Source organism: Microtus oregoni, unplaced genomic scaffold, assembly GCF_018167655.1.
Source record: "Microtus oregoni isolate MIOR12 unplaced genomic scaffold, Mior012 000012F_ref0000307, whole genome shotgun sequence".
Lineage (NCBI taxonomy): Eukaryota > Metazoa > Chordata > Mammalia > Rodentia > Cricetidae > Microtus > Microtus oregoni.
This window is the reverse complement of record NW_024543071.1, coordinates 54,628,100-54,642,133: the sequence shown is the minus strand read 5'-3', so window position 1 is coordinate 54,642,133 and position 14,034 is coordinate 54,628,100. Positions and strand designations below refer to the sequence as shown.

The following is a 14,034-nucleotide window of genomic DNA, read 5'->3' as shown; positions in this document are numbered from 1 at the left end:
ACATTCTCCCAGCGCTCCGTCATTAACGCCAGCCACTGACGGCGTCTGAATGTGGCGTGTTCCTCATTGAGATTCATCAGACCTGCCATCATCCCGCCCCTGCAGACAGACCTCCCATCACCACAGAGCGAGGCCAGTACCTCTTTCCTCAAACCAGCCTCTGGGGCCCCACACCCAGGAGTTGGAAGACTGAAGGCATAATGAGAAAGGATAAGGGTTGAGCCAAAGCCCCCTGCGAGGACCCTTTCTTCCAGGCCGGGGAATTCTCTGCAGGCTGCCTCCTTTCTTTGCAAGAGTGGTTCGCGGAGGGGCCCCTATTCTCCTCCCACCTGACCGTAGCCAGCAGCATCCACCGTTGCTCCTAGCTGCCTCCCTCCTCACTGGCAGGCAGCTGTCCCCCCTCGCGCAGACTCGAGGGCCTGACCACCCACACAAGAGGGGACCCGTGGCCTGTCCTGCCTCTGCATGTTGGCCAGCCCACCCTCCTCGAAAACCGCAGCCCCAGTGACTCTCTCCTTGTGGAGACCACGCGCGAGGCAGGCAGAGGACTCGCAGAGCGCGGTTGGCAGCATAGTGGAGGCCGAAACTGGGGCTGAAGCGCCACCTAGTGAGCGCGACGCGCTCCCACGGCGTCTCCACTGTCCAAGGAAAATATCCAGGAAAAGGGAACCTAGATCTGGAGCTGGGAGAATGTGGGAGGGTCGGATCTGCGAGGATAAGCTAAGGGAGAGGACCCAAGACTCAAACTGGAGGCCAAGGAGGCAGAGCTCTAAAAGCCTGGCTGTCTCTAGTGACCGTTTCAAGCGCATCCCTCTGAGAGCCCAGGGCCGGGAGACCTCAGTAATTAATAGTGAAATTAAAACCGCCTATTCTATAATAACCACCAGGATGATACACATTGAACAATTGCTCCCCGGGGCACGGTGGCGAAGGAGAGTGGGGGCTCCTCCTTCTGCAGATCTGGTCGACTTGGGCGGGGTCACTGGGCTGGGCCTGAGAGGGTGTGTACGGGGGGGCGGAGACTTGATGCAATTAGGAGGAGAAATGCTCTGCTGCCACGGTCACCTACCCGCGGGCCTGCGGGATGAAACGTATATAAGGCTGCGTGCCCGAAGCCACAGAGCCGTCGGAGCAGCAGCGCTGCGCGCCCCGCGCCGCAAGCGCCCAGCTGCCTTGTTGGCCACGGACTCTGTGCGCCTGCCATTTGCGCTGCACCGCAGCCTCCACGCCACCTTTGTAGTCGTGCCTCACGAGCCCTTCCTTGGTGCCATGTGGAGAACGCAGAACGGGCGTGCAGTGGTCCGAGCCCTGGTCCTGGCCACTCTGTGGCTGGCCGTGGCTGGGCGTCCCCTGGTCCGGCGATCCCTGGCTCTGTCCGATGAAGAGCCACTCATTCTCTACGGTTGGGGCAAGAGCACCCGCCTTCAGCACCTGTACGCCGCTGGTCCCCACATCTCCAACTGCTTCCTGAATATCCGGAGCGACGGCTCCGTGGACTGCGAGGATGAACAAAACGAACGAAGTGAGTGTCTGCCAGCGCGTTCCCTGGGGTCCCTTGCGCCCCCAGGAGTTCGCGGGCGTGCTAACTTGGCCTTAACAAATCCCCTGGACTCCCAGACTGGGTTTGGGGAGGGGAGAAATAGTGTGGTTCCCACGTGTTGCTTGGTGCCGGCTGCAGCTTCTCCCTTCTCTTGCCTGCAGGTTTGCTAGAGTTCCGCGCGGTGGCTCTGAAGACGATTGCCATCAAGGACGTCAGCAGCGTACGGTACCTCTGCATGAGCGCGGACGGAAAGATACAGGGGCTGGTGAGTGTCCCCCACGCGGCGGAATGCTCCGGGCCGCGCTGGGTCCGTGTTGGGTCTTTTCACCCCCTGCTCGGGCCCAAAAGGAACGTCGAGGGCCAGGTATCTAGTGCTAGCGAAGCTAACGTTACTCTCCTCCCCCCTCCCTGCGGAAAGTGATGGCCCCAGGCTGTAGCGGGGGTCTGAGGAGGCCCGCAGAGCATGTCTAATCCTTCCTAAAGTTGAGCTCGGCTGGCTGCTGGGTCCCTTTCAGCTTTCGGCCCCTTTGATATTGAACAGGAAAACCCACCTCTGCCCTTTTCTTCTCCAGCCATTGCGTGTGTGGTCCTCGATATCCTTTCTCTCCCTCAAGCAAAAGAAAAAACAGAAGAAAGGAAGTGTCTTTTCAATTTCTATGTCCTTGGAACATGGTGATGTAGGACTAGGCTGCTTTAGAATGTCCCTAAAGGGCTCACCTGCTTGGGAGCTGGGGGGCTGGGGGTGGGGCGAGCTGGTCAGGTCTAGGTACTCCTGAAATCCGGGAGGCTGGAAGTGGGAAGGCTAGGGCTTTTGGGAACAAAGGCTGCGAGTTCAAAGAAGCCTCCAGCCCTCCCTCTAGCAGTACGGGAGGCAGCCGTGTGAGGTCCCTTGGCCAAGGCCTCCCAACCAGTCCTGGGCTCCTGGAAGGAGAGGGGACCAGAGGTAGTAGACGGTTCTCTGTGGGGAACGATGGCCACCGGGCTCCAAGTTTTTGTCGTTTCGCTTTTTCTTTAAGAGTCTTTAATTGTTTGTGGCTCTTCAGGTCGATTTCTCTACATGAAAAGACCACAAAGAAAGAAAAGGGAGAGCAGAGAAGAGAGGGGTCTTCGGGGAGGGAAGGCCTCTGCAAAGGAGCAGGTTACAAAGAAGTGGGTCCGGTGCCTGTCCTAAAGCTGATACTCCAGGCCCGAACAAATCTCCCATCACAGTGTTTCCTGAGATATTTGTGGTGAGGGTGCTGGGAGGGGCGTTCGACCTCCAGTCTATCTAATCTCACTGGGGTGGGAAGGCCTGTGGCAGCTTTGCCCCTCAATTCCAGTACTGCTCCGAATCCATTGGACGGACACAGTCCGTCGCAAATTCTCCCTGACTTTTTTTTTTTTTTTAAAAAAAAGAAGCCCCACAATCTATTATTCCTATATGAAGAAAGGGTGACCAGTTCTCCCAAAGAATTCTCCAAGAGAAACACATCCCGTGTTTATCTACACTGCACCTTTTTCTGGGAGCACGGCCTCTGCTGCCTGGTGGCTCTATCCCCGTGCTGTCAGCCAGGGCAGGAGCCGCGCGTTCACGGAATTAGCCTGTTATCAGAGCCTTATCTGCCATCGCTCTTCCACCTGCAGTTCAGCGACCTCAGCAGGCTTAGGAGAAACGCGACTTGTGTTTACAGAACCATCCAGGCTCCCCAAAGGGATGTGGCACCAGTTAGGGAGACTGCCACTGGTACCTGAACCCTGGGGGACTAGGAATGTTCTGGTATTGAGAATGGGGGACAAGTTTCCGGCCACCCACAGGGTCGGGGCTTGGCCCTGGGTGTGGGGGAGGGGCTGCGGATTATCAGGCAGATCCTGGCTTGCTGCCTGTGAAGGGGGGCTTCTCTACTCACAATGGTAGGAGACTCCATCACCTCAGCATTAGAAAAGCTTCCTGTGCTACAGGTCTAGACAGGAACTCCCTCTTCCCCCGGGGCCCCAGGCAAAGCCTAAAACGCCTAAAACTGGGAGCAGAGTTCTCCAAGTGGTAAATAACACCAGACTTTAATGTCACTAGTTAAAAGCCAGGGAAACTTGCACCCTGCCATTGGCTACGAGAGGATTGCCCAGCCAAGGGCTGGGATGGATAACTGGTACCTGCCAGGCATGTTGGCACGCACCTGCCAGCCCAACCCTCTGGAAGCTGAGGTAGGAGGACTGCTGTAAGGTCAAGGTTATGGAGTGAGACCCTCTCTTAAAGACGTGCCAGGACTAGGGAACAGAGCTCAGCTGGTCGAGCCCTGTTGCCTAGCTGCTCCAAGTTCTGGGTTCAACTGAATATTGCATAATCTGAGCACCTCTGCTCCCTCACTTGGGACTGGAAGGCAGGAGGATCAGGAGTTCAAGGTCAGCGTAAGTTACGTGAGACTGTTTCAAAAAGAAAATGCAGGCCTGACAAGATATTGGATGCCTTTAATCCATGTACTCCTGGAGGCAGAGGCAGGTGGATTTTTTTTTTTTTTTTTAGTTCAAGGCTAGCCTTAATGAGTTCCAGGCTAGCCAGGGCTTCATTTACTAAGATTCTGTCTCAAGAGAAAGTGCTAGGATCTAACCGATATGGAAGTAGAAAAGGACAAGATCTCCTGAGTAAGTTGGGAGCATGGAGACCTTGGGAGAGGGTTGAAGGGGAGGGGAGAGGCAGAAAGGGGAGCAGAGAAAAATGTAGAGCTCAATAAAAATCAATAAAACTAAAAGAGAGAGAGAAAGTGCTAGGGTACTTCAGGAGTGGACTATCAGGGCTAGTCTCAGGCAGCCTAGGCTAGCCTTTAACTCCTGATCTCTTATCTCTGCCTCCCAAGTTATGGGATGAGAGGTGATTTTTTTTTTCTCTGTGCTTAAAGGCAATTGCTAGAGAAGCACACTAGTGGCCATGGGGATGGGCCACCACCACAGCGCTTTTGCTCATGGTTGTCTGTCTCTTTCTCCAAAGATTCGTTACTCGGAGGAAGATTGCACCTTCAGGGAGGAACTGGACTATTTAGGCTACAACCAGTACAAATCCCCGAAGCACCGCCTCCACATCATCCTCATCAGGTCCAAATACAGGCAACAGCTCCAGGACAAAGCACCCTCCAACTTTATCCCCGTGTTTCCCCGGTCCTTTTTGGAAGCCAGGGACCAGCTGGAGTCTAAACTGTTTCCCCTGCCCCTGGATCCCGACAGCATGGATCCATTCGGGATGGTGGAAGACATGGAGGTGAAGAGCCCCAGCTTCCAGAAGTGACAGACTTCCCACAGGATGAAGAAAACCCCAATACCCCATGAATTCCCCTTTAGGAGGATGTGCTAGAAGCTGTACATATTCTAAGTGTCGTTGACCGTGTGTGGTTTTAGTGGCTAGACTTGATCGTGAACCTAAATTGACTACCTGCCCGGCTACCATCTGAGTCCCACTGACTTAGGCGGCTGCTGACCTGTGGCTAGGTGACTCCAGTTCTGTTTGAATACCTCCACTAATGGGGAACTCACTCCTATGAGACATTCTTAATTTTGAGCCAAATCTGTGTGGTTTGGACATTTTCAGCAGGGTAGCCAGAAAATGTGAAGTCTACTTAAAATTCATGTGCAGGAGGTGGGCTCAGAAGTATGTGTTGACTGGCTGGACCCTGTGGGGTCTCAACTTGCCCCCAAGTGCCTCCTGACTAGAACTGATGGGGGTCACAAACTCGGAACAAAGAGCAGCTTGGAAAACCTTGGGAGCCTTGCAGGATGATTTTTGAGATTAAGAATTCCAGCTGACCACTTAATTTCCCTTTCCCATACTTCTAGATATCAGATGGAAGTGGCCCTCAGCCAGGCTTAGGAGTGGACCCTCAGCTGAGTGGGTAGCCAAGCTGCCACCTGTGCCCCAGCAGTTTATCTGCCCAGGTCACACCCCTTCTCAGAGCTCACCTGGGCTCTCCAACCCCAGAGTACGGAGCTCATGGGCCGGCTGTGGCCACTTGTGCTCTTCCCCAGCTCCTGGCTCTTACCTCTGGTCACCAGGCATTGTGTGGATCGGTGGTGTGTCCCCTGCTGCCTGTATCAACCTGCACCCTGCATTTGCAAAAGAATAACAAGATTGGGAAGCCCTAAATTTTTCAGCAGCTGCAGGGGAGCTGTGGCGCCTCTCCACCGCACTTACTGGGCAGTGTGATATTTATAAGTAATTTATTTTGTAGACATCTCTTATTTTCTTACTTTATTTATGCCCCAGATCATATTTATGTACATGACATTTGTTTTCTACATTAAAAAGCAGTTGGTTTGTATCAAATTGTTCTGTTCCAAGTGGGATGCAAATGAGGCAGAAAAGAACCACGGGAGGGGTGACAGCCCTGTCCCAGATAGGGGGCCTGGCGCCTTTGTTGGCAATGAGTAGCTTCCTTTCTGCCTGCTCAGACCACCAGATTAGGCTAGGGGGACACAATAGCTTAAGTCAGAAAGTCTGACCAGGCTTTTGCTATTTGAGGACACACTGGTTGGTGGGATGGCAGGGAGGCTTGGTCTTTATAAGACAAGTTTTTATTATACAGCTCTAGCTGTTCTAGGACTAAGTAGGCCATGCTGGCCTCTAACTCACAGAAATCCACCTCTTTTGCCTCCCTAATCTTTTGCTGAGATTAGAGGTATGTGCCACTATACCCATCTATGTATGTATGTATGTATTGGAGAGTCACCAGAATGCAGAGTCTTTGTGTTCACAATCAAGGATAGAGGGAACCTGGCATTATGCCCAGGTCCTGATGCCTGTACTGTCTGCCTCATTGGGAAAGCCAAAGCTTGCTTAAAATTTTATGGAATTCCTCTGTCATCTAAGAACCAGGATGTTACCATAGGGCCAGATGTTCACTCTCCCCCAACAGCAAGGCAGGCTGGGAGAGCAAGTGTGATTCAGGTGCTATTGCCAAATGGATCAAGGAAGCAGGACAGGATGAGGACAATGTGGCCATGTGCCTTCAGCTGGTGGGTTCAAGAACTAGGGCTGTTAGTCAATTCTGGAGGAGGGGCAGGAGCGGGGCGGCTCTAAGGGACTTCCATTTGCTGTCCCCTAGGGACTCCGAGAAGTGTGGCTTCCCCAAGGGAAGCAGAGGGCTCAGATCTTCAGTCTCTCCAAGCATGGCAGTCATCACCCAGCTTTGATTTACCTCTTCTAGATCAGAAACTGACTCTAGAAAAGCTCCCAAGGACCAGAAAAGGAGAAGGCGGGAAAGGGCTGAGTGGCCAGGGGAACAGGAGCCAGAGATGGGTCAGACTGTGGCACCGTTTGTCCTGGTCCCCATTTCCTGTCAGACAGCTTCTGATATCCCGGGAATCTCAGAAAAGATGTGTCTTTTGGTATGCTAATAGCCTTCCTGAGCTGGAATCCCTCACCCTCCAAGCCTGGAGTCCCACCCACCCCAATTTCAGGGAAGCCTAGAGACTGATGTTGACCCGATCACCAACGCCAACACAGGTGATCTGTTCATGCCTATTTCACGAAGTCTCCACAGGAACATTTAGCACCTGAATCAGAGAAGCTTCTGGGAGCTTCTGAACTTGTAGCTCAGGCAGCATCTGGAAGGTCTGGGAAGCACAGAGCCTTCTCGCCAGCCACCCTGGTTCCCTGCGTCTGTCCGTCAACGTCCTTTACACTAAACAGCCTGAGCCTGGGTGGTGCACACCTCTAAATCCTAGTCCTTGGGAGGCAGATGCAAGCAGATCTCGGTGAGTTTACAGCCAGCCTGACCTGCACAGTAAGTTCCAGGAGAGCCAGAGATATGTGTTGAGACCCTGTCTCCAAAAAATCATAATAAATACACAGTCTGCTGGTTTGTTGATCAAATTATTGGAAATCCAGGAAGAGTGGTCATGGGTGGACTCCAAACTTGTCGGTGGGGCCAAACTAGGAGGAGTGATAGTTGGGGGTGGGGAGCCTACCAGCAGGATCTGCTGCTGCTTCCCTGGGCAGGGGACTGCTGTAGAGGGGGTCTCTATGGCAGTCACTTTGTAGAGGTGAGAGACCGTGAAAGGAATCTGCATTGTAAATACACATTAGGGAAACTGAGTCTTTCCTCCTCAGACTTGGGCTCCCCTCCCCCTGCAGTGAATGTTGTGTGGTAGTGGTCGGAGGCTCTGCCCAGGGTGTCAGTTAAAGATAGGATCTCTCTGTGTTATCCTGACTGTTCTGGAGCTAGCTCTATAGACCAGGCTGGCTTCAAACTCACAGAGATCCACTTGCCTCTGCCTCTGGAGTGTTGAGATTAAAGGCACGTGCCACCACGCCAGGTTTGTTTATTTTTATTTTATGTATATGGGTGTTTTGCCTAGGTGTAGGTCAGCACACCCATGCACACAGTGCCCATGGAAGCCAGAAAAGGGCATCAGATCCCCTAGCCTTATAGATAGTTGAGGGCTGTCCTGTGAGTCCTGAGATTGGACCTGGGTCCTCTGCAAGAGCAGCAAGTGCTCTTGACCACTGAGCCATCTCTTCAGTCCCTGGATTGAAACTTTTAAAGTTGATGCTAGCGGTGGGGCCCAGGGTCTTGGGCAATGGTCAGGGTTCTTCTCAGAGGGTCTCCAGACCTCAGGCTGGTGGTCCCCAACTCTCTAGCCTTCTGCTTCTGCCTTGCACTGGGGTGACAGGCAGAGGCCTCGCTATACAGCTTCAGGAGATGCGCCTTATAGAGATTGATTACATGGATCAGACTGGATACTACATAACATTAGCTTGTGAGAAGGTAGCGTTTTATGTTAAAAACAAAAACAAAATCTTGGGACTGCAGAAATAGCTCAGCAGTGTTAAGAGCACTGGCCGCTCTTGCAGAGGACCCAGGTTCCATTCCCAGCACCCCCACAGCAAGTCACAATGGCCTGGAACTCCAGTTCCAGGAGATCCAAGGCCTCTGGCCCCCTTGAACACCTACACAGATGTGTGTCCACCCATGTGCAGATACATACATTAACAAAGGTGGTGTTGGGGAATCAGACCCAGTGTTATGATTTAAGAAAGCGAGAGAGAAAGACGCCATGTGACAGAGCCCACAAGCAGGGGTTTTCATTAGGGGAAGGGGAATGAGGAAAGTGGGGGAAGGAGGAGGGAGATCAGCTTCTGGGGACGGGGTGGGAGGGGGATGGATGACAGGATTTGGGCAAAGCCCACCTTTGCAAAAGGGAACTTAAGTGCACGGGAGGTGCTCTTAGTGGCTAGGGTAGCCTGTTAGGGCCCTAAGGGCAGGCCAGTACTGATGCCTGAATACTGCCACCCAGGACCTCATGAACAAGTGGCAAGAGCTTTGCCACGGAGCTACCGTCCCCACCTAAAAGAGCACAGTGATATCTGTCAGCAGCACACAGGGAAGTATTGCAGACTGTGGAGCAAAAGCAGAGAGTTAATCTCATCTCAGTCAGAGTCAAGGGCTGAGGGGCAGAGGACATGGTCTCCACATATATGAATCTGTCTATGAATAACTGAAAAAGAATCCCAGACACAGAGGTGTGGATTGTTTTTGTTTGGGGACAAGGTCTTACTGTGTAGTCGTGGCTGTCCTGGAACTCACTTGTATAGACCAGGCTGGCCTCAAACTCACAGAGATCCTTTTGCCTCTGCCTCCATGCACCACCAAGCCGGCAACGTGCGTGTTTTTGATGCTGTTTGGGCTGGAGATAGCACCCAGGGCCTCACAAGCCTGTGCATGCTCATTACTGAACTGTGAGTTCCAGCCCCTGCCCCAGACAGGCTCTCTGCATGTCTCCCTCCTGGAGGAGGTTGGTTACAAAGGCTGGCTGCCCTGCATCTTCTGCCCACCTCTGGGTCCCTGTATGACCATGTGGAGCAGAACCCTGTGACCTGCAGTGGATACAGGAACTGCTAGTGGCTGGGGAGCAAACCTCGGGCAGCTCTGTGGAGTCACAGAGATTTGAGGCTAGCCTCTCAGGGTGGCTGCGCCATCTCGTGGGCACAGTCTCAGGGTGTGGCACAAAGTAGGAGGGGTAGATAAGAGCGGGACTACAGGAAAGGAGGGGCACAAACATACATAACATACATCACATACATCGGCTCAACGTAGACCACTGGCAAAAGAAGACACAAGAGGATGCAAGGGGGAGGAGCTTGGTCCTGCCTCAGCTTGATGTGCCAGGCTTTGTTGATTCCCGTGGGAGGCCTTATCCTTCTGAATGGAAAAGGAGGAGTGAATGGGAGGTGGGAGGTAGAAGGGAGGTGAGGGAGGGAAGGAACAGGAGGTAAGGAGGGAGGGGAAATTGTGGTTTGAATGTTAAATAAATAAATACATAAATAAATAAGGGCTGGAGAGATGGCTCAGTGGTTAAGAGCATTGCCTGCTCTTCCAAAGGTCCTGAATTCAATTCCCAGCAACCACATGGTGGCTCACCACCATCTGTAATGAGATCTGGTGTCCTTTACTGGCCTGCAGGCATACATGCAGGCAGAACACTGTATACATAATAAATCTAAATAAATAAATAAAAGAAGGCATAAGGAATAGAACTGGCAGGGATGGTTGGTGGGGGCTCAGTGGTGGATTATGGACTGAGTAGGCAAGAGGCTCCGGGCTCCATCTGGGGCATGTTGTAAAAAGACAGGAACAGGTAAGAATTTGCCTTCGGGGACAAGGGAGGTGCTAGAAGTCTTCCTCTATAACCTTCTTCTGTGTTTCTTTTTTCAAAAACCCTTTAAAAGGATATGGAGGGGGTTGCAGAAAAGGAGAAAACTGGATATCATGTTAAATGGAAGAAGACAGACTCTGGCCAGCAAGAGGCTCAGCCAGTAACTGGCTCGCCCTCAAGCCAGACACCTGAGTTCTATCCCTAGATCCTGCAGAAGAAGAGAGCTGGTTCCTGCAAACTGTCCTCTGGCTTCCCTATGTGCACACACACAAAACAAATCTATAAAATGCTTAAAAACAAAACCAGACTCAGACAAGTAAATATAGCTTGTTCTCTCTCGTACACAGAATCCAGATTTAAATGTACATATGTGGAGGCTGGAGAAACTGCTCAGCAGTTAAGAGCGCTGGTCGCTCTGGAAGAGGATCCAAGTTCAGTTCCCAGCACCCACACAGTGGCTCACAAACTGAAACTCCAAGTCTAGGGGATCTTACAACCTCTTTTGGCCTCCTCAGGCACTGCACACAGGAAGTGCACATGCATACACATGCAAGCAAAACATCCATATATAGAACTTCAAAAAACAATTTAAAAATAAGAACAGTTTTATGCATATATTTATATGAGTGTATGTGTCTGTGTGTCATAAGACTAGACAGGGGTTGTGAGAGGAGAGGAAGAGATCTTGAAGGAGCTTGAGGAGGAAGAAAATGGAATTCACGTGACCTGAATAAAAAGGAGAGGTCTAGGGGATGGCTCAGTGGTTAAAGCAATTGTCAGGCCAGGTGGTGGTAGCACAAGCCTTTAATCCCAGCACTCGGGAGGCAGAGGCAGGTGGATCTCTATGAGTTCAAGGTCAGCCTGGTCTACAAGAGCAAGTTCCAGGACAGGTGCCAAAGTTACAGAGAAAGCCTTTCTTGGAAAAACAAACAAACAAACCAACAACAACAACAAACCCAAAGCAAAAACAAAAACAAGACAAAGTACTTGCCAAGGCATAAAGACTGGATCTCAGTACCCATAACTGGGGTATGATGTGGGAGTGTCATATATCAATCTGTTAATTTCATTGGTTAAGTAATAAACAAACTGCTTGGTCTCATAGCTTAGAACATAGGTGGGTGGAGTAAACAGAACAGAATGCTGGGAGTAAGAGGAAGTGAGCTCAGAGGCCATGCTCCCCTCTCCCAGGCAGAGGCGATCAATGAAGCTCCGACCCAGGATGGATGTAGGCTAGAATCTTCCTGGTAAGCGCACCTAAGGGCTCTACACACATTATTAGAAATGGGTTAAGAGGCTGAAACTAATGGGCCAAGCAGTGTTTAAACGAATACAGTTTGTGTGTTATTTCTGGTGTAAAGTTAGCTGGGCGGGAGCCGGGCAGGACGAAAAGCAGGCCCGCAGCTCCCACAACAGGGGTAGAAGCGGCACCCATCTGTAATTCCAGTCTCTGAAGATAGAGACAGAGGCTCCCCAGAGCAAGCCAGTTAGGGAGACTAGCCATACTGGTGACCTCTGGGTTGAAGTGAGAGACCGCCTAAAAGAATTAGGTGGAAGAATGTTAGAGGTTCCCAACATCAGCCTCAGCTCAGGCCTCTACACACACACACACACACACACACACACACACACACACACACACGGGAGGGGTAGGAAATTAGTTAACAGGCTAGCAAGTACCAGGAACCAGCCAGAGTGCTGGAAAGGCCAAGGGGGAGGGGTAACTAAAAGCAGGCTAGAAAGGCAAATCTATGTGAGATTGTAACATAATAAAGTAGCCCGGTGTTGTGAGAGGAGCTTTAATCCCAGTCCTGGGAGGCAGAGACAGGAGGATCTCTGTGAGTTCTAGGCCAAACGGTCTACAGAGCAAGTTCCAGGACAGCCAGGGTTATATAGAAAGACTCTGCCTCAAAACAAACAAACAAACAAACAAACAAATAAATCCAGTCTTCACGCTTCTGATGAGTGCTTTTTTTTTTTTTCTTTTTCAAGACTGGGTCTCTGTGTAGCCCTGGCTGTTCTAGAGCCAGCTCTGTAGACCAGGCTGACTTCAAACTCACAGAGATCCATCTGCCTCTGCCTCCCAAATACTGGGATTAAAGGTGTGCACCACCACTGCCTGACTATAAATTTAAAAAATTAAATAAAATATAATAACAGAGCCCCTCTGGTACAGTTTTGTTTTGTTTGAGACAGGGTTTCTCTGTGTAGCCTTGGCTGTCCTGGAGTTTGCTCTGTAGACCAGCTGACTTTGAATTCATAAAGTTCACTGCCCAAGTGCTGGGATTAAAGGTATGTGCCACCACTGCCCCAGCTCTAAATTAAAAAAACAAAAACAAAACAAACCAACAACAAAAGAGGGGCCTGGAGTGTGGCTCAGTAGTAGGGACCAGTGCTCAGCCTTCCTAGGGCTTGGGTGGATCTCCAGCAGAGTCTCCAAAGTGTACAGAGCTGAGTTGTATTCCCCAAAACTCCTCCTCAGGCTGTGCGGAGCTGGGGACAGACAGGCCATGAAGGGGGAGGGTGCCTGCATGAAGCCCAGTGTTAGGTCCCTTACCACATAAACTGGTCATGGCTCTGTGATCCCTGACTCCCGCGAGCATCTAAGGTCACCCTTGGCTACACAAGGAGTTCCAGGCCAGCCTGGAACGAAAGAGACTGGAGGGAAGGAGAGAGGAAAAGTGAGAAGGAATAAGAGAGAGGAGCGGCTCAGACAGCAAAGGCATTTGCGGCCCCATAAGCCTGATGACCTGATTTCAATCCCAGGGGTGCACCTGGTGGAAGGAGAGGGCTGATCCTACAAACTGTCCTCTGACTTCCACCATCCGCACTCACACACTCAGTAAATCAATGGAATATGGAGGCTGGAGAGATGGCTCAGACATTAAGAATTCCTATTGCGTTTGGAGAGATGGCTCAGAGGTTAAGAGCATTGCCTGCTCTTCCAAAGGTCCTGAGTTCAGTTCCCAGCAACCACATGGTGGTTCACAACCATCTGTAATGAGGTCTAGTGCCCTCTTCCTACCTGCGGGCATACACACAGACAGAATATTGTATACATAATAAATAAATAAATAAATAAATAAATAAATAATTAAAAAAAAAAGAATTCCTATTGCTCTAGCAGAGGACCACATCCAGAGATCCCACACCTCTGGCGTCTGGTTGGTACCTGTCAGTGTGTGTGTGTGTGTACACTTAAAAATAAAAATGCCTTCATTGCCAGCACGCAGGAGGCAGAAGTAGGTGGAGCTAAGTTTGAGGTTTGAGGCTAGCCTGATCTATCTATATAGTGACTTCCAGGTCACCCAAGGCCACATAATGAGAACCTATTAAAAAAAAAAAAAAAGAAAAGAGAAAGGAAAAGGTCTGGTGTGGTGGCACATGCCTTTAATTCCAGTACTCATGATGTAGAGGCAGGATGTAGTGAGTTCCAGGACAGTCAGGGCTACATAGTGAGACCCTGACTCAAAAATCAGAAAAGGGACTGGAGAGATGGCTGAGCAGTTGAGAGCACTGACTGCTCTTCTAGAGGACCCGGGGTTAAATTCTTAGCACCCACATGGCAGCTCACACCTGTCTGTAACTCCAGTTCCAGGGTTTCTGACACCCTCACACAGACATACACGGAGGCAAAACATCAATAAACATAAAAATAAATTAAAGAAGTAGGCTGGGCACTGGTGGCACATACCCAGGTGGATCTCTGTTAGTTGGAGGCCAGCCTGGTCTACAAAGCGAGTTTCAGGACAGCCAAGGCTAAACAGAGAAACCCTGTCGCGAAAGAAAGAAATAAAGAAGTAACTAAGATGACCCAGGTGTTCTGGGTGTGCAGGACACAGGCTTCAGGGGCCAACCCTGCCCACTTTGACCAT

The 14,034-nt window shown here is 51.1% G+C and overlaps 1 protein-coding gene across 1 annotated transcript; it reads left to right on the top strand.

Moving 5' to 3' along the window:
- The first annotated feature begins 1,269 nt into the window (after nucleotides 1–1,269).
- On the top strand, nucleotides 1,270–5,693 carry Fgf19 (fibroblast growth factor 19). The gene is made up of 3 exons (XM_041662093.1): nucleotides 1,270–1,522; nucleotides 1,702–1,805; nucleotides 4,503–5,693. The coding sequence occupies exons 1-3, from the start codon at nucleotides 1,270–1,272 to the stop codon at nucleotides 4,794–4,796; spliced, it is 651 nt and encodes a 216-aa protein (XP_041518027.1). The 3' UTR covers nucleotides 4,797–5,693.
- The last annotated feature ends 8,341 nt before the right edge of the window (nucleotides 5,694–14,034 follow it).